The sequence below is a fragment of the Heterocephalus glaber genome, unplaced genomic scaffold (genome assembly GCF_053883595.1).
Source record: "Heterocephalus glaber isolate CG9 unplaced genomic scaffold, H.glaber_assembly_v1.0 deba00001509, whole genome shotgun sequence".
NCBI classification, from domain to species: Eukaryota; Metazoa; Chordata; class Mammalia; order Rodentia; family Bathyergidae; genus Heterocephalus; species Heterocephalus glaber.
This window is the reverse complement of record NW_028258325.1, coordinates 56,031,527-56,051,220: the sequence shown is the minus strand read 5'-3', so window position 1 is coordinate 56,051,220 and position 19,694 is coordinate 56,031,527. Positions and strand designations below refer to the sequence as shown.

Here is a 19,694-nt window from a genome sequence, read left to right as displayed (position 1 = left end):
AAATGAAGATAAAACTTTCCATGGATCAATAAGACATGTTCTCTTCTGCTTACCATAAAGAAGGCTGTGCTTATCTAATTCACTGTTGGAGCTTCCTAAAGTCAGTGGAATACCATCCCAGTGTGCCCACCCTCAGAGCTGAGCCTGCTAGCACACTTTATAATGATTTGTTATTCAGCATTTTTCTCTTATCCTTTCCAGGAGAATAGAAGCATTGTGAAGGTGGAGGTGCCTCTGAGTTCTTTATATCTGTCTCCTTTCAATATCAAGTAGCATGTCTGACTTAGGCACTGAATTTGTATTTATTGAAGAAAATAAAATATCACCTTGTGCAGTAATTAGTGTTTCTAAAAAAGAAAGATTACTTGTATTTATCACACTCAGGAACATACGGATATAAGAAAGAATATTTCATAAAAAACTTCAGTCTGTTCCTAGGTCTCTTGGAATTTATACAACAAGGAAAGAACATTTAAGGAAATTGAAAAGTGCAGTGATGAAAGTATATACTGAGAGGTTGTTTAGAAACACAAACAGAAATCAGAGAATGGGCAGTTTTTCACTGTTATTCTAAATGAAAATCTACGGACAACCTTACAAAATAGAAAGTTTTTGCCAATATAATACAATGTCTTATTAAAATGGAGAAAGGACACCATAAGATGATCATGTAAAATTAAACTTTAGTGAAGTAGCTCTTAAGAGTGTGAGCTTAATTTGATAAGTTTAAAACCCTTATAGATAATCAGTATTAAATATTCAGGGAGGGAACTGGATGTGCATGCTGGAGCTACACAATAAATAATAGTTTGTTTTATTTTCTGCTGCTTGTTAGAATGGGCTTAAATGTAACAGAATCAAAATGAAAAATCTGTAATTTGCAGTTATTAGAAAGAAGAAATCTGGAGATCACTGGCAATTTCAATAAGCCCATTCAGATATCAATGTATTTCTGCAATAAATAAATGACTCGATGAAAATCATGTAGAGAGTTTTGAAACTGCATTAGCTCTTTCAGGCCATTGTGATACAGTTTATCATTTTTGAACATCAGTGAGCTAAAAGGTATAGTAATGAAACTTATTACATAAAACACACCTTCTTGCCTGGCATTTCTTGGTGCAAGCAAACACTTCCAACCACATTATATTACTTGCTTCCAAATATTTTGTTGCTTCTAAAAAGTAATGTCTCTAAAGACTGCACAAACTATTCTCAGAAACAAGAAACTTTAATCAGGAGGAGAAGGAGAAAGGGAAGAAAGGAAAGGAAAAACTATGAGAAAAGGAAAAAAAATGGAAATGATGTCTATGTAAATAGGGAAGGGTGGTGGGGGTGAAGGGCGCATAGGTAATGGGGAAAAAATAAGAACTAAGATATATCATGTTCAGGTACAAACACCCAATAATAAATGTAAATGTATTGTTTACCTAAAATGTACCAATTAATATATAAATTACAAAAAGATATTGAGGCATCAATCCTAACACAGAACACCAAGTTCAGCCCATCAGAATGGCATTCATCATCAGCTTTGCAAATTTTTATGTTGCTCGACATTCCTGAGAAACAACTGAGGCTGTTTCTCTATTTTTGTTAAATTTGGAAAATGGTATCTTCCTTGCATTGTGCTTCTGAGGATTAGACCAAACCCATGCACTGTCGGTAACATATCAAAAGTACTTCATAAGGAAACCTGTGTAAGAAAATTTTATTTAAGTTTAAAACTTTGTCTTTAAAACTTAGTTCTTAGTTTAATTTTAAGGTAGGTTTTAATAGCTTGCTAATGAACTATTGATTACTCAGCAATGGAAAAATGTACAAATATGCAAAATCAACTTGATTAGCTACTGTTTACTGATGAACTACATTAGAGAAGACTAAAATACAGAAATTTGCATGTAAGGCAAAAAATTAAGGGTTTTCCCTAACAAGTAAAATAATATTCACTTTTAAACATGTTTAGGTTCTTTTCCAAAGAATTTAGCCCCTTTCACTCTCTCTGTTCACTGGGAAAAATTAGATGCATGCTGACCGTCCCCGCCCAGCCACTTTTGTTGATGTGGAAAGTGCTGCCAAACATAGCTTGGAGTGATTAATTACTGTAGCACATCTGTCCATGAACTGTAAGCCAGCTTAAAGTAGCAATACAGCAGAAAGATGTTATTTTTGTGGTGTGTATGGGCTACTGCAGAAGCCCCATCTGGGTCCACTTGTCCCTGTGTAGAAACCCTGGGTGGCCCCTCTCCTCTTGTGGGGCAGCCTGTTCCTGGAAGGTTAGAAACCAGCTTTGAAATTGTTTATGTAGGCCCCCAACCTTGAAGCTATGGAAAGCCCCTTGCTGTTTCACCATGCCACGTAGCTGTGTAACCACCACTTGAACTTCTTATTCTGTAAAAAAGGTATATAAAGGAGAAATTTTCTTAACTTGTGGTCAGTCTATAAGGACTTGTTTTCTGAGACTGGCCATTGCCCGGCAATAAACATCTTTCTTATTTTACCCATCTCTCCTGGTCTCTGTAAGATCATTTCAACTCTTGATTTGCCACAATACTGTGGGCTTGAAAGTTTGGCAGTGAGAAATTTTAAGGGTTTTACCCAACAAATAAAATAATGAAAAGAATCCTTAGATTTTAGGCTTTCAGCTTACATGGGTGCATTTAGTTAGGGAAAAAAACTGTTAAGAACATAGCTTTTCACCTTAACTTTAGAAGCACCATGACTCTTATCCCAAACGGTGAGCTGACCTTGGGTTTGGTAGTGTAAGGTAGACAAGGCAAGTGTCTCTGTGAAGGGAAAAGGCCAAGGTGTCCTGTGTGTCAGTTCCTGTGTGGCGGTATAGAATTAGCTCTCTGTGCCCTCATCCTTGAAAGCACAGAGTCCCCTCCCGCAGGTCGGCCTTCAGGGGCCTTGCCTTCACCCTCCTATGCCCTTTAAGAGTGCTGAGTGTCAGATACTTTATCACCAGGACACAATGCTACTGCCCAAAAGTTAAAACATTTCTGGTCAGTCAACACAACCAGCAAATACAGAAAATAAGTATTTCTCTTCTCTACAAGAGTCTACCCCAACAGTGTCCCTATGGCTGGGCAGCGGGGGGAGCCCCAGAATGGTGTGCGTGTCCCTCCCCTCCTTTAGGGGAGTCATCGGGAGCATCTGCTCCTCATCTGCCCACCTGTGTATCATCTGCCTCACCTGTATGCCCAGGTGTCAAGTTGGAGCAGGCTTTGTTCTCTGTCAGTGCTCACTTCCCCAGAGAGAAAGAGCTGCTCTGTCCCTGTTCTGCCTCTTCCTTATGAACTCCATGGTTACAAGGACATGATGGTTTTACAGGACTTTCTTACTCTAGCACATGCTTCAATAGTTCAAGGAACTCAAAAGACACTTTACTCTTCCCTGCCCTTACCCAGTCCCTGCCTTCAATCCTTACACTCACTGTAAGACATTAGCAAAATAAAAAATTAAAGTCCCATGAATCTCACCAACTTAAAAAAAAAATCTTTTGAAATCTAATGTTTTACTACAGTATCTACAGCAGAAATTGAGTTTTACCATAAAGATCAGAAAGTAGTTTCCTCATGGCAGTCAACAAAGCTTTAGTTACTTTCATATCATATAGTGACAATAACAGTGTAAAAATTACACCATTTGATATAAGAAAACTAAAATGAAGTCAATGTCTCTTTTTCAAAAGCTAGTTACCAATGGACATTGTATGAATGTTGAGTACCCTTTTTGGACAGATTACCCACAGATGATTTGTAAATTACATGTGGAATTAGAAGCCACAACTTAAAACTATTTTAAATTTAATAAAAGCAATACATCCCAAAAACTTTTTATTCTTTCTTGATGAACAGTTCTAGGCTGCAGGATCAAAGAAATGCTATACAGTTATTGTGTGGGCTTTGGCAATTTTATAAATTTTTCATGATAATCTTTTAAACAAAGAACACACAAAAACAGGGTACATCTATCTATAATTAAGTGAATTCACAACTATGAATAACTGCTTAGAGAATGTTCATTTACAGAATATTGTCAATCTGAAGGAAGTTTCAGCCATATCTTCAGCTCATAACAACAACTGTACAGAACTATCACCTCACTCAGATTGGTACGGTTACTAGGGTCAAATATCTGGGCTGTCCACCTCTCATGTACCAATATTTCAGAGAAAAGTGTTGGTACTCAAGTTTTAAGTTTATTCAAGGCTGTCCCTAGGGAAAATGTGGGACTGAGTTCCTCTGAAGCCTGTCTTCTCAAGACTCTGCACAAGAGAGAGATTTGAGTCTGGGGTCTTCACTGAAACTCACCATGGATTTCAACTTCCTCAGTTTTTGAGGAAGGTGTTTCAAAGGCATCCAGGTTTTGTGAATCTAGTCTAGCTTTAACTTTAAGGTAGGGATTCTTTTCAACCAGTGGTTAGGAAGGAGTTGAATGGCAAAAACAGAAGGGGGATCCAAGGACTATTTCAATGGAAAGTCTGTTACGGTAGGAACATAAAGCTCATTGAATAAATAGCTTTAATTCCTTTTAATTTATTTGTTAGGCCAAGGAAATGAATCAGTCCCTCTTCTCAGATCACTTCATAGTTATTAAAGTTGCACCCTCAGAAAAGTCTTAAATAATTTTCAGACCACGTTAGGTCTTCTTATTCCATGTTTTCCTGCTACACTGTATATAATTTTCAAGATTAATCTAAAGTGCTTAATTATTGGTGATTGTTATTAATGTCTTCTTTGGCAACAGACATCTTAAAATAGGGTTATTTTATTTTTCTTCAAATCTGAATCTCTCTGCTTAGCATAAAGAATAGTACATGATAGATTTTCAATAGGTATTTGTTATTAACTTGTTGCAATACAAGGCATAACTGCTTGCATTTTTTAGGTCTGATTTCAACAATGATCCCCTTTGTACTCAAAGCAATAACATCTTTTATATCTTGTGTGTGTGTGTGTGTGTGTATGTATGTATGTGTGTGTGTGTGTGTGTGTGTGTCTTCATGAGTGATAGCTTCAGTCTTATTACTTGAACTAAATTTTGGCCGAGTGTCTATATTATCTCTATAGTAGGCTAAAACATGTAAGTGTAAAAAATATTATTCTGTAAAAATGCAGAAATAAAGCTTACTGAGGGGGTCTCTGGATGCAACTCAGTGATTCAGCATTTGTCTTGCAGGCCCAAGGTCCTTGGTTCAATCCTCAGTATTGTAAAATAATCTTTTAAAAATTATATTAAAATTTTAAAGATTTCTATGTACTTTTAATACACAGCATGCCAGCATGCTGGGATCAGAATATTAACTATGTTAATTAAGGTTCTCTAAAGTAACATAACTAGTAGAAAATATATGTATAATTATGCACGGATCTACTAGATAGGCTATGGATCAGGGGCAGAAGACCCCACCATGGCCAGCTGGGCGATCAGAGGTGGGGGAATCTGCAAGTGCTGCCTGAGCACATGGGAACCTCAGGAATCCAGGAGCTGTTCAGCTCAAGAAGAATGGGAGTCAAGGACACAGCACAAGTCCAAGGTCCAAGGCCAGAATCTCTCTGGAGATTCATGATGTCTGCACTGGAAGGCTGAAGAAACAGAGATCCTAGAGTCTTTTGTACAAAGATGGTGGTATAAAATGGTCAAAACACTCAAGAAGACTGGAGGCCTTCAAACTGGATGCACTTCCTTCTGTTTCCCTTTGTTATTCAATCCAGGCTAGAAACCAATATTTTGGTGCCATCCATGTCTTGGGTGTATGTGTTCCCCCACTCAATTTGTAGGCCTACATGTCAGTCATCCACAGACCCAGGACTGTGCTAGACATCTCTCCAGTCAGGTTGACACATCACAATTTATGGTCACATTACCCTCATTATCACCAAAATCTTTTCAATTTTCTACACATTATTGGCTTATATTTTTCTTTATAGCATTCTCTTTAAAAAACAAACTTTTTTATCCTTATCCTTTGGTTTTACCCCTCTTCAGTATTCTTCTCTTGAAATGTAAATTTTTTTCATCCTTTCAGGAAGTTATAGAAATAATACTCCAAGAAGAGTTGAGTATAAAGGAACATTTATCCTTCCTTTCAGTGACATAGCTACACTAATGCATTTTTGAAACGAATTAAAATTTTAAATAACAAGTTCTATACTTTTCAATCATGATAAAATTATGACCTAATTATAATTGATGAAGTAGGTTCCAGTTAGAGTTTCACATATCAGCAGCTATTTTAATATCTTTTCCCCTCAGTATCTATTTATACTGTTTTGCACCATTAGTGTAACTTGGTGATTTGATTCTGTCTGACATTCAATGGATGAAAAAACTGAATGTTTAAGTAATTTCCAGTAAGAAAGATATTAACTTAAATTTTGATGTGTTTTAGAGGTGTGTTTTACAGTAAATAGATCTCTATGATTACGACAGAATTTTACATGATAAAATATTCCTCTGTTGTGATTTTCTAGGAATAAAATGCCGAAATAGATATTGCTATTGATCACTGCAATTAGCTTTCTCTAGAATTTAGACATTAAAATTTCTTGTATGTATGATTTGAAAATTGTAAAGTCATTGTTGTATTATTAAAATCAAAGTTCTGAGTTCATAGTAAAGATTAATGAAAAAAAATAAAACCTACATTATGTGTTTTGTTTTCAATACTAACATATTACTATAACATGGGATGATCTAGTAATTTCCTTATAAGATACCTGGATGAGAGTTTGAATGACTGCAACAAATTGAAATCAGCGGACACACACACATGCACGCACACACACACACACACACAATGATGAAGCATCATGAAACATACATTCAAAACATAGCAGTTTAAATGTTTGTATCACCTAGCATGTAGTAAAAATAATTGGTTATATATGTGCTATAAAAAGCCCAAACTCTGTCCCCATCAGTCCACATGTGTTGTTCCTGGGACCCATGGACAATGATCTATTACTTCAATAGGGGGTATTCAACTTATGTGGTTTTTTTTTTTAATATGTGGCATTTTTTCTTCACTTAGCTGTCCATGAAAATACGCCTTATGTGACTGATTCACTATTGTTTTCCTTGTAGTCTCTACCATTATGTCCACATTTTGGGTCTTAGACAATAAAGTTAGGTAGAATAGACAAAGAAATAATTGGCTGAGGAAGTGACTATGAAATTATTTTAGCATTGTATTTTTTAATGAGAACAAATGGTACAAATGAGGAAGTTATTGGGAAAAAATACAGCAAGAGATTTGGCAGTCAGGAATGGTAGAGGATCCAAGGATTGGGTTTATAACATGTTGAGGTTTTGGTTAGATAGGAAACAGTGATCTACAATTTAAGGAATTTGGATTTAGGAGAATAAATAAGTATTGTAGCCAATGCAACAAGAGGTACATGTACCCTCGGGGATAGGCAAACAATGACCCATAGGCCAGAGGTAAATTCACTGCTCACCTCTGCAGTGTCTGCAATTTGGAACAGTTTTTACACATATTTTAAGCTTTAAAAAAAACTAAAAAGAATACTAATTCATGACACATAAAAATTATATGAGATTCAGATGTCAGTGTGTGTAAGTAATATTTTGTTGGAAAAACGTCATCTATGCCTGATTTTACTCTCTGACAAATGATTTTAGTAGCTGCTGTAGAAAACACATGGCCCCCAAAGCCAGAGGTATTCACTCTCTGGCCCTTTAAGAAAAAGTTTGCTGTCATCTGTAATAAACCATAATGCCAGAATGAAGGTCATTATGTTCAATTGTACAATGAAAGGAGCTGGACTTAGCAAGATGTGTGTTTTCACTTCAGTGTAATATCTAGCCAGAGTGAGAGAGAAGCTATCAAGGCAATTTCAGACACATAAATTCTGTTATTCATAAGATATTAAAATTCTACCTCATATTTTTTCTAAGGAGCTTTTCCTTATTAAAAGGCTCCCAAACATGAAAAAATAATATTATATCTATTCCACTATATAAAATCATAGGCATCAAACTACAATTTGGAAAACTAATGTCTTCATCAAAAAAACTGTAATATATTGAAATATTTTCTACATATTTTTCAGGGATGTTAAAAAATAACAGATCTTACATGTATTTTTAGAAAAATGAAAGAAAATGTATTTGACAAACTCTTTACTTTCCTGAATGCAGTTGCTATAAAAATGGATAACAACTGAAATGTCTCTCCAAGAGGTTTTAAAAAATTGTTACTCTTTAAACGTACTTTAAATCTCATAGAACAATAAAGAAAAAAAGTAATAGAAGTTCCAAAAAGTTTTTTGTTTAGCAGGTTTCTGTGCTATGCAGTTTAGCTTTGCATGATTTCCCCACAGCCTTTGCAGAAATGTTATTAACTTCAGAAAATTGTTTCTCCTCCTGCATGTTGAGAGAAAAAGCAATTTTAAATGTTTATTTTATGTTTGAAGTTTCTATTCATAAAAGGAAAGGTGAAAATATTATTGTTGACTTCAATTCGTGCTCCAAAACACAAAAGTGCACATTCATGCAATGATTTACTGTAGCTTGGATCTGATAAATAAAATTAATCTCTTATTTTCTTCCTTCATTAATACAAATTGGAGTAAAACATTGTTTAAATACCCATAAAGAGAAAAGAAGCTGCTGCCATTTTCATTTTCTCTTGCTGATAGGTAAATATCTTGTTCCTAGGTAGAGGTCCAGAGAGCTATTACACCGTAATAAAATCTAGTAAAGTTGAGATCTTGCTAATTCATGTTAAGTGAACTGAAACCTATTGCTAATTACTAAATTTTGTGTACTGATACATAAACAGAGAAACTCTACAATAAAAAACTGGATATGCGATTTTTTAAGCCTCCTTTCATGTACAGTTCAATGGATGAGGAACTGGAATGTTTAACTGTATCAACCAAAACGGCTTATTATGCACTTTAGTATGGTTTATAGATGCAACGAGTCACATGCAACTTATGAAACCCATTGGCTATTGTATAATTTTAGTAAACTGCAATCCCAAACACTCTTAATAAGGTACTAAGTGTAAATTTCCACATAAGACTTCTATTGCCTCGGGACATGTACTTCCTGTGTAATAGTTCACACTCCATTGACCTGATTAAACTTCTAATTATGCTGTATTAAACCTGTTTCTGTAATGCTTATACACACAAAAAAATCACACCTTTATATAACTGCAGTTATTAGGGTTAAAAAAAAAAGTTGAGAAATTCACTTTTTAAAAAAATTCATAAAGCATCTCACTCATACTAACATAAGTGCATCAATATAAAGTCAATATCCAAAATATAAATAAAGAGTAAATATAAACATAATAGGAAATAGGTAGATATTTCTCAAAGGGGAAGAGGATCAAGAAATGGAGGGAGAACAGAAGGAGGAAAGAGATGTTGTGCCCAGATCGCGATGTCCCAAAGACCACCAGGAGACCGTTTTCGATGTAAGCACACGAGGGTCGTTTATTTAAGCTTAAGCAGGGACTCTCAATTGTCACCGACGCAGCGGATCGAGATTGAGAGCCCCGAGCCTCGAAACTAGCAGGGTTTTTATTGAGTATACATCAAGCTTTGGTTGTTAGTAGCCAGGTGATTGGTTAGGCTCGGGGGGGGGGGGTTAAGGGGGTTACGTATAGATTTTTGCAAGGGAGAAGGGGGCAAAGGTTAGGGGTCGACTGTCATAAGCTGATGGTTAGCAGGTCCACTGACTAATGGTCACATCTATCTTTTGCGGGCAGTTAGCCATTAACTGTTTACCTTATAGGTAGTGTGTCCGGAATGTCCTTCCTGAGTACACAGATGGCTGGGTAATAAACTTAGGAATTTTGAGTGGATAAGCACAAATTTGAGAGAACAAAGGAGACAGCTCCAAAATGGAGTCACTCTGAGAGAACAAAGGAGACAGCTCCAAAATGGAGTCACTCTGGCTCCACATTCCCCCCTTCTCAGGGTGCTGTAGAGGGCCAATCATGGGCCTCTGGGGGTTAATTCTGTCAAATCAATAGGTATTGGCTGGTATTGGGACCTGAGTACCATTAACTGAACAGCGTTAATTCGCTTTTTAATGAACGAAACTAGTCTATTAAGTATGCAAGGTCCAAAGGTTAATAGTAGCAACACGATAAGCAAGGGGCCCAACAGGGTAGAAATTAGGGTAGTGAGCCAAGGGGAAGAATTAAACCAAGATTCGAACCAGGTTTGAGATTGTTCTCTTTTTTGTTTATGTTTGGCGATGCCTTTTCTAACTTTAGCCATGGATTCTTTGACTACTCCTGAATGATCTATATAGAAACAGCATTTTTTACCTAGTGCAACACAGAGTCCTCCTTGTTGAAGGAAAATTAAGTCCAGCCCCCTTCGGTTTTGGAGGACTACCTCTGCTAGTGAAGTTAAAGACTCTTGGAGGTGGGAGATGGAGCTTTCTAGCCTTTCAATATCTATATCTATGGCTGTCCTTAAGTCATTATAATATTTATTGTGTATTAGTAGCGATGAAACTCCCATTCCTGTCCCAGCTAGTCCTAATCTTAAGAGAACGGTCAAAGTAATGGCCGTTACAGGTTCTCGCTTAACTCTGACCTGGGTTTCAGCCAGGCGGCTGGGGATGTCTTTTTCTGAGTGATATAACAACCGGGGGACTAATTGTACAAGTACACAGAAATCTCTTGTTTGTTTTAACACTAGCCCATGTACACAAGGGGTAAGTCCAGAGGAACAGGCCCACCACCCGTCATAAGGGGGAATGAGATATTTAGGCCTAGGTCTAAGGACGGTTTTGTTACAAAGGTGTTGGTGGGAGGCCGGGACACTGTCGACACAAGTTTCTTGCCCAGTTACTGATTGTAGGGTCAGCCTAGCTGTCCCTTTTTGTTGTCATCTACATTGAGTCGGGCTGTCTGACTTAGTGAAATTGTCTAGATAAGCTACTGCTTTATAGTATGGGGGCTTAGTATCATAACATAGCCAGCAGGACTGAGTGAGGTCTGGCCTAGATGCATTTAGGGCTTTAAAGGTGTGAACCATCAGTTTTCAAAGGGGGTCCTGGTCCCGGTTATGATCGACTTTATCAATCTGGGTGATCATTTGAATCAAGGGCGGGGATGTGGAAGCGGAGGTTAAGTCTGATGGCCGTACGGAGGCGTTTGGTTTTGGTGACATAGGCGAGCTTTTTGGGGGAGGGGGCTTAATAGGTCTGAAAGGGGCTATTGGAGCTAGCGCCAAGTTTGGCCCTATCAATTGGGGAGACCCTATGGTGAGCGGCTCTGCCTTCAGTTTTATAGTGAATAACAACCCGGTATCATAACCATCTTGATATAGACGGAGTCCCCAAGTCTGGCCTGTTTCCCATTTAGTGTACCTTTTACCTGAATCCGTGAATGAAAGTCTGACCGGGTTACAGAGGAACCCGGTACAGGGGCCACTAAGAACTAAGAAATTACCACCCTTTTGATTTGTCTGCAGGCCAGGGGGCCCAGGGACTCTTTTTAAAGAAATAAAATCGTCCTTGACAGGCGGGGCCCAGGAGACGGTGCCCGTGGACTCACATCCCCATTTGGCACAATAGAACTGGTCAGGTCCCCCGCACTTGTTTATCTGAGACTGTGTGTGCCTTTTTCCCGGACAAACATAAAAGGGGGTGTTTTGTAGGATGTTTTTATCAAGAGAATGGCTACACCCAGGGTCAAGTCTAGGAGGGGCCATGGGTACTGGAGCCATGGGCAGGGATGTTCTATTAGTATTACATTGGCCTATGCCTTTTTTTACATATTGGCTCTCCTCTAGGCCCGATTTTCCAGTTTCCAGTGTTCCAAGTCCCTGTGGCGAGCGAACACAGGTCAAAGTCTAGGTCTGGCCACCAGGTAAGTGGTGGAGCCACTTCGGATGAACTATTAACAATGTTGCCCGTAGACGTACTAATGATCATCCAGGTTAAATTTAAGGGAGCATATGGGTTTTGTCCTCCTAGTGTCGGTGTCAAAAGTACAGTTACCATAATCACGATCGTCGACGACGTAGCTTGAGTTTGAGGGGACTGTCTTGGTCTCTGGACACCTGCCATGATGGAACGAAGTCTTCTAGGACAGTGTGAGGATCTGCAGGGCGAACGTGGGTGTAGTGTACCCATGAAGCAATCCCGTCGACCTTGAGAGCAGTGGGCGTGGTCAGGACTGTGACGTAGGGTCCTTTCCAACGGGGCTCAAGGTCTTTCTGCCGGTGTCTCCGAACGAAGACCCAGTCTCCAGGTCGGTAGCGATGGGGCTCAGGAGGTGGTCCGGTCTGGTATAAGGCTTCTAACTTAGGCCAGATGTCTTCGTGTACACTTTGGAGGCTTTTTAAAGAAAGTAACAACTTTTGGTCATCAAATTCAACAAGTACATTTGAGTGAAGGTTGGGGATAATGGGAGGGGGAATTTCAAACATGATTTCAAAGGGGGTCAACCCCATTTTATAGGGTGAATTGCGCACCCTATAAAGGGCGAAGGGAAGGAGAGTCACCCAGTCACCGCCAGTCTCTAAGGTTAATTTAGTTAAGGTCTCTTTTAAGGTTCTATTTATCCTTTTTACCTGTCCTGAGCTTTGGGGTCTGTATGCACAATGTAATTTCCAATCTGTCCCCAACACCTGTGCTAGGGTTTGACTCACCTTGGAAATGAAGGCGGGTCCATTATCTGATCCTAGCATTACTGGAAAACCGTACCTTGGCAGGATGTCTTTTAGCAGCTTTTTAGTCACACTCTGCGCTGTCTCGTGTTTGGTAGGAAACGCTTCTATCCATCCTGAAAAAGTATCTACGAAAACTAACAAGTATTTATAACCGTACTTTCCAGGTTTTACCTCGGTGAAGTCCAATTCCCAATAGGCTCCAGGTCGGTTTCTCCTCAGCCTATTTCCTGGGTTGGCCCTATTGTGGGTGGCATTTGTCAATTGACAGGCTTTGCAGGTAGCAACAATATGTTCAATTGTAGAATTAGCATCACGGATCTTAATTTCAGCATGTCTCAGGAGATCTTGTATTTTCCGAGTGCCCATGTGGGTGGTCCGGTGTATCTTGGAGAGAACTTGTTCTCCCAGTGTCTTAGGCAGGATGACTTTACAATCAGAAGATTTCCACCACCCGTTGAGGCACTGGGGCGTAGGTAATTGTTTTATCCAATTTAAGTCCTTTTCAGTGTACTGGGGTTTTTCTGGTAGGGCTGCACTTCCCGGATCGGGCAGCTGAGTGGCCAGTGTCAGATCAACCTTTAAAGCTATTTTTCGGGCCGTCTGGTCAGCTAGATTATTTCCTCTGGCAATTGGAGTGTCGCCCTTCTGGTGTCCTGGGCAATGGATAATGGCTAATTTTTTTGGTAGCCAGAGGGCTGTTAAGAGGGCAAGGATCTCTTCTTTGTTTTTAATAGTCTTTTCTTTAGCTGTCAAGAGTCCCCTTTCTTTGTAGATGGCCCCATGGACATGCGCAGTGGCAAAGGCATACCGGCTATCTGTGTATACATTTAACTTTAGGCCCCGTCCTAAAGTCAATGCCTTGGTCAGGGCTACGAGTTCTGCCCATTGTGCTGAGGTCCCGGTGGGCAATGGTTCTGCCCAAATGACCTCAGTTTCTGTCACCACAGCTGCCCCAGCATACCTGTGGCCCTCACGAACAAAGCTGCTTCCATCAGTGTACCAGGTGTTGCCTGCGTCTGGCCATGGTTGGTCACTCAGATCTGCTCGAATTCCGTGTACCTGGGCCAGGATATCTGTGCAGTCGTGAAGCGGAGCCTCTAAGTTCGGGTCTGGTAACAGTGTGGCTGGGTTTAAAGCAGCCGGGGCCTGAAAGACAACTCGGGTTGGATTTAGGAGTAAGCTCTGGTAGTGGGTCAGGCGAGCATTACTGAGCCATCGATCCGGAGGCTGTTTTAGGACTCCCTCAATGGCGTGAGGGGTGGTCACGCATAGTTTTTGGCCTAATGTCAACTTGTCAGCGTCTTTGACCATTAGAGCTACTGCTGCAATCATTCTTAGGCACGGGGGCCATCCTGACGCAACTGGATCAAGTCTTTTTGATAAGTACGCCACTGGGCGGCGCCATGGCCCTAGATACTGGGTCAGGACGTCTTTAGCGACTCCTTTGTTTTTATCAATGTAAAGGTGGAATGGCTTAGTAATATCAGGCAAGCCCAAGGCTGGTGCCGTCAGCAAGGCTGTTTTAATTTGATCGAAAGATTTTTGTAGCTTTTCTGTCCATTGAAAAGCCTGACTGTCTCTAGTTGCCTCGTAGAGGGGCTTTGCGAGCTCTGCGAACCCTGGTATCCATAGGCGGCAGAAGCCCGCCGATCCCAAGAATTTTCTGACTTTTCGAGGGGAATCTGGTGTGGGTATCTTAAGAACTGTCTCTTTTCTAGCATCCGACAGCCATCTCTGCCCTTCTCTAAGCACGTACCCCAGGTAGCTTACCTCGGGTTTGCAGATCTGGGCCTTTTTAGCGGACACCCGATACCCCAGCTCTCCTATGACCATCAAGAGTCTCTTGGTTCCATTTAAGCAGTCTTTCTGTGTCTCAGCTGCCACAAGAAGGTCATCTACATATTGTAACAGAGTTAGTTGGGGGTTCTGGAGGCGAAACTCACCCAGGTCTTCATGTAGGGCCTCGTCGAAGATGGTGGGAGAGTTTTTGAATCCTTGAGGTAATCGGGTCCACGTCAGCTGTCCGTTGATGCCTTGCTCTGGATCACTCCATTCAAACGCAAAGATGTGTTGGCTTTTAGGTGCCAGTGGAAGGCTAAAAAAAGCATCTTTGAGATCTAAGACTGTGTACCAGCGATGGCTCGGGGGAAGAGAACTCAATAGGGTGTATGGATTAGGCACTGTGGGGTGGATGTCCATAACCCTCTTGTTTACCTCCCGGAGGTCCTGCACTGGCCGATAGTCATTAGAATGAGGTTTTCGTACTGGCAACAAGGGGGTGTTCCAGGCCGATTGGCAAGGTCTGAGAATCCCCTGAGCAAGTAACCTCCTGATGTGTGGAGTTATTCCTTTCTGGGCCTCCAGGGGCATAGGATATTGGCGAACTCGTACCGGATCTGCTCCAGGTTTTATTTCTATAAACACCGGTGCCCTGTGTATAGCTAGCCCCATGTCTCCAGTTTCCGCCCATGTTTGTGGGAACATGGAGAGCCATTGTTCCATATCAGGATCAGGAGGGGCCCTCTTTTGATGTAGTAGATATTCATCTTCCAGGTTTATGGTTAGTACCTGAATGGGCCTTCCCTCTTGATTAAGGACTTTTGTGCCCCCGGGTTGGAAATGAATTTGAGCCCCTAATTTAGTAAGTAAGTCTCTTCTCAATAAGGGGTAGGGGCAGTCTGGTATAACCATAAATGAGTGGGTTACTTGGCCCACTCCCAAGTCTACTGTTCTTTGGGTTGTCCATGAATACTTTTTCATGCCTGTAGCTCCTTGAACCCAGGAGGTTTTATCAGAAATATGGCCACACGGTTTGAGTAGGACTGAATGTTGAGCCCCTGTATCCACCAGGAACTCAATAGGTCTCCCCTCCACTTTTAGGGTTACCCTGGGCTCGGGGAGGGGTGCCGAACCCCGTCCCCCCTAATCATTTGATTTATCCGCAGCCAGAATAGGGGTCTTGGGGCGTCCTTCTCGCTGTTTTTTTTTAGGACAGTCCCTGGCCCAGTGTCCGTATTCTTTGCAATAAGCACATTGATTTTTCCCCAACTGGGGGCGCTCTCTGTGTCTCTCTTTGTTTTCTCCTTCCATCACAATCTTTTTTAGTCTACGTTCACATTCTTTCTGCTCTCCCGCAGTGGCAGCCAGAAGGATCCGAGCTAAGTTTCGGGTCTGGCGGTCATCAGCTTTTTCTCGTTTTTCCTCTGCGGTTTCTCTATTGTTATACACTTTTTCTGCCACTGCCACTAAGTCCTGAATACTCTTTTTTCCTAACCTATCTACTTTCTGTAACTTTCTCTTAATGTCTGGTGCCGCCTGGTTGACAAAATGTATTATTACAGCTGCCTTTGTCTCAACTGCTTCTGGGTCCATAGGAGTGTACCTACGAAAAGCTTCCTGACTTCTTTCTAGGAAAGCAGCAGGGCTTTCATCTAACTTTTGTTGTACATCTCCTACCTTAGCCAAATTGGTGGGCTTCCTCGCCGCTGCTCTGAGACCTCTTAATAAAGTCTGGCGATAGACTCGAAGTCTCTCCTTACCTTCTGCCGTATTGAAGTCCCAGTTAGGTCGGGACAGAGGAAAAGAAGTGTTGATGGTGTCTGCATTGGTGGTGGGCTGACCACTGTCACCAGGAACCAATTTTCTGGCCTCATTCTGGATTCTCTCTCGTTCCTCAGTGGTGAACAGAACCTGCAGAAGCTGTTGACAGTCATCCCAAGTGGGCTGATGGGTAAACAAAACAGTTTCTAACAGGTTAATCAAATCTCTAGGGTTATCAGAGAAATTGGCATGTTGTCGGCGCCAATTATAAAGATCACTGGTAGCAAAGGGCCAGTAATGATGAGGCTGGTTTTCATGTTCATCAGGGGGCCCTATTGCTCGCAGCGGGCAGACAGTTGAATCTGCCGGTCCTGCCGGCGAGGCGGCGCGCCGGTGACGAGTATTTTGGGCGGGACCATCACGGTTGTCGGCGGCGCCCGGGGCGGGCTCCCCAGCCCCGGCTGGGACTGGGTCACCTCCTCCAGCCTGCTGTGGCGGAAGAAAGGGGAGGGAATAGGGGGGAGGAAATATAAGATCTTCCTCGGTCCCTCCCTGGAGGACAGGGTAAAGTGGCGCGGTTGGCTTGGTTTCGGTTTGTTTTTCATCCGCGCGCTTTTTAGGAGCCTTTTCTTTGGCCGTCAGGATTAACTCCGGTTGTTGCTGCTGTGAAGGCAAAAAGAGCTTAACCCATGGGGGCGGGTTAGAAACCAGAAATTCCCAAACGGCGATGTAGGGTATCTGATCGGGGGGGAGGATGGCTTTACGAACTCTGCGAATTATCTGCAAATCAAAAGTTCCCTCGGGGGGCCATCCTACCCCGAGGGAGGGCCACTCTGAGCCACAGAGGGTGATGAACTTAGTCTTCTTAATTTCTAAACTTAAGTTATGAGCGCTCTCCCTAACTTCTTTGAAATGGTCTGTTACAAGGGAAAGAGGGGTAGTCACAGTCTGTCCCATCGTCTCGGTCCAAGTCAGCACAAACAGACACACAAACGCAACAGAGAAGCACAAGGTGAGACAAAACCGTCCTCCGCGCGATCGGAGGCAATGTAAATGGGACGACGGCCTCCTGCCGTGCCGCGGGAGCGACCCGCACCGTCCCTCCAGGAGTCTCACTGACCCGTACTCTTGGGGCACTCCGTCCCCACCAGTGGAATCCGGAACGTCTTCCAGGATTCCGGGTCGGCGGCCCTTGCAGCGCGTCCGCCTAGACCGTCTGCCGACCTTCCCAGAAAATAGGCCCAGACTTTACAAGCACAAAGAAAACACTCACCAGCCGGCGTTGACCCTCCGGTACGGGAGTCCTGAAGGTCTTGGGATCCCGGACGAGCCCCCAAATGTTGTGCCCAGATCGCGATGTCCCAAAGACCACCAGGAGACCGTTTCCGATGTAAGCACACGAGGGTCGTTTATTTAAGCTTAAGCAGGGACTCTCAATTGTCACCGACGCAGCGGATCGAGATTGAGAGCCCCGAGCCTCGAAACTAGCAGGGTTTTTATTGAGTATACATCAAGCTTTGGTTGTTAGTAGCCAGGTGATTGGTTAGGCTCGGGGGGGGGGGGTTAAGGGGGTTACGTATAGATTTTTGCAAGGGAGAAGGGGGCAAAGGTTAGGGGTCGACTGTCATAAGCTGATGGTTAGCAGGTCCACTGACTAATGGTCACATCTATCTTTTGCGGGCAGTTAGCCATTAACTGTTTACCTTATAGGTAGTGTGTCCGGAATGTCCTTCCTGAGTACACAGATGGCTGGGTAATAAACTTAGGAATTTTGAGTGGATAAGCACAAATTTGAGAGAACAAAGGAGACAGCTCCAAAATGGAGTCACTCTGAGAGAACAAAGGAGACAGCTCCAAAATGGAGTCACTCTGGCTCCACAGAGAGAGGAGATGAGAAAAGAGATTAAGATGTGTTATGTACATGTCCCAGCTTCACACAAGAAATGAAATAATTATGTACTGCAAACATGTAGTAATTAAAAACAAAAGCAAAAATATCAATGCAAGTAGATTTCAGCTACAATATGAAATTTTTTTAAATATACGTACCAGGAAATGGGACATTTTCTTTGACTATTAACAACTTACAACTTCCTCGAAACCACAGATAGTATAGCAGTGTTTCATAGTACACATAATTGTTAACTGAATGAATAAATCAATGAATCTTTGAATGATATTTCCATTCATTTTCAGTCGTTTTTTTAAGTTGGTTGTGCTTGGAATTCCTTATTTTCTTAGTTACTTTGTTAGTGTTCTCCATGAACAGTAAGCAATGTCACAATATTGTGAATACCAAAGATTCTGGTGAAGCAAAGTTAAAATCCTTCTAAAATTTGCATTAAAATTATTGGAATAATTGCTAAATGCTTCTAAAGTATTGACTACTCACTACATTTATAATCAACAGTATATAGTCATTCAACATTGATCCATTTTAGATGACACAACGCCTGATATTATTGCTTAAATAACCTCCAAATAAGCACCAAAGATTCAACTCCTGCTGACATATGTGGGATCCTATAGTTTAAGGGTCATTTAAAAAGCCCACATGAAAATAAATAAAAATACTAGCAAATTATGATGAATTCTTTATAAAAGTCAAATACAACATCTATAAACATCTGTATAAATACCTAGATATGAATATATAAAAACATACATACATTTTATACATTAGGATACATTCTGTACCTGTATAACTCTATTCTTAAATGCTTATTAATATTTTAGCTTATAAAATTTTGTGACAGATCTTCATTGTCATTATCTCTGTGTTATAGAATGTATGGCCCATTTCTAAATAATACAATTTTGATCTATTTTAGATCAATTTCTAATCTAATACAATTTCAGTGGCTAGCTTACAAATCTGGTAGTGTGGTAAGAGATTTGAAGTACTTCAATTTTTTTGTTTTTGGTACCAGGGATCAAACTCGGGACCTTGCGCTTGCAAGGCATGCAGCAGAACCACCAAGCTAAATCCTTGGCTCTGTAGCACTTCAATTTGAATCTCAGCTATTCTACATTTTCTCATCTGATTTTATCAAATATAATTTAATTATTTTTAAAATTCATATATAATAATATTTTAATGAATCAAAATTAATACCTAGAAAATAGAATATACTGAGTGATGTCTTCTGATAGTTTTTTACTTTTAAGAATTTTGTTCTTGCTTTTGAAAGTTCTGTAGTTATTTCATATGACTGCTTAAATGTGTATTATTGTATATTATATTCATATTGTCTTACTATACTACAATCAGAAATACGAAGTTAGAATCATTGTTTGGCTAATAATATTTCATAAAATGTAATGTCATCATTGCAAGTTAATATTGTATACCATCTATTATAAAATAAGTCAACTCTAAACTTATTTTGACATTTAAAAATGAAAATATATTAAAATGTTTTAAAAGCACATTCAAACCATAGATATTAAGCTCACTTACTTCTCTCAAATGATTTT

At 40.7% G+C, this 19,694-nt stretch overlaps 1 protein-coding gene across 1 annotated transcript; it reads right to left on the bottom strand.

Annotated features, from left to right (window-relative positions):
• Positions 1–9,449: 9,449 nt before the first annotated feature.
• LOC147825180 (uncharacterized) lies at positions 9,450–18,091 on the bottom strand. The gene is given in 1 exon segment (XM_087187719.1): positions 9,450–18,091. A coding segment is annotated over 1 exon segment (5,166 nt). The 5' UTR covers positions 17,175–18,091; the 3' UTR covers positions 9,450–12,008.
• Between the last annotated feature and the right edge of the window lie 1,603 nt (positions 18,092–19,694).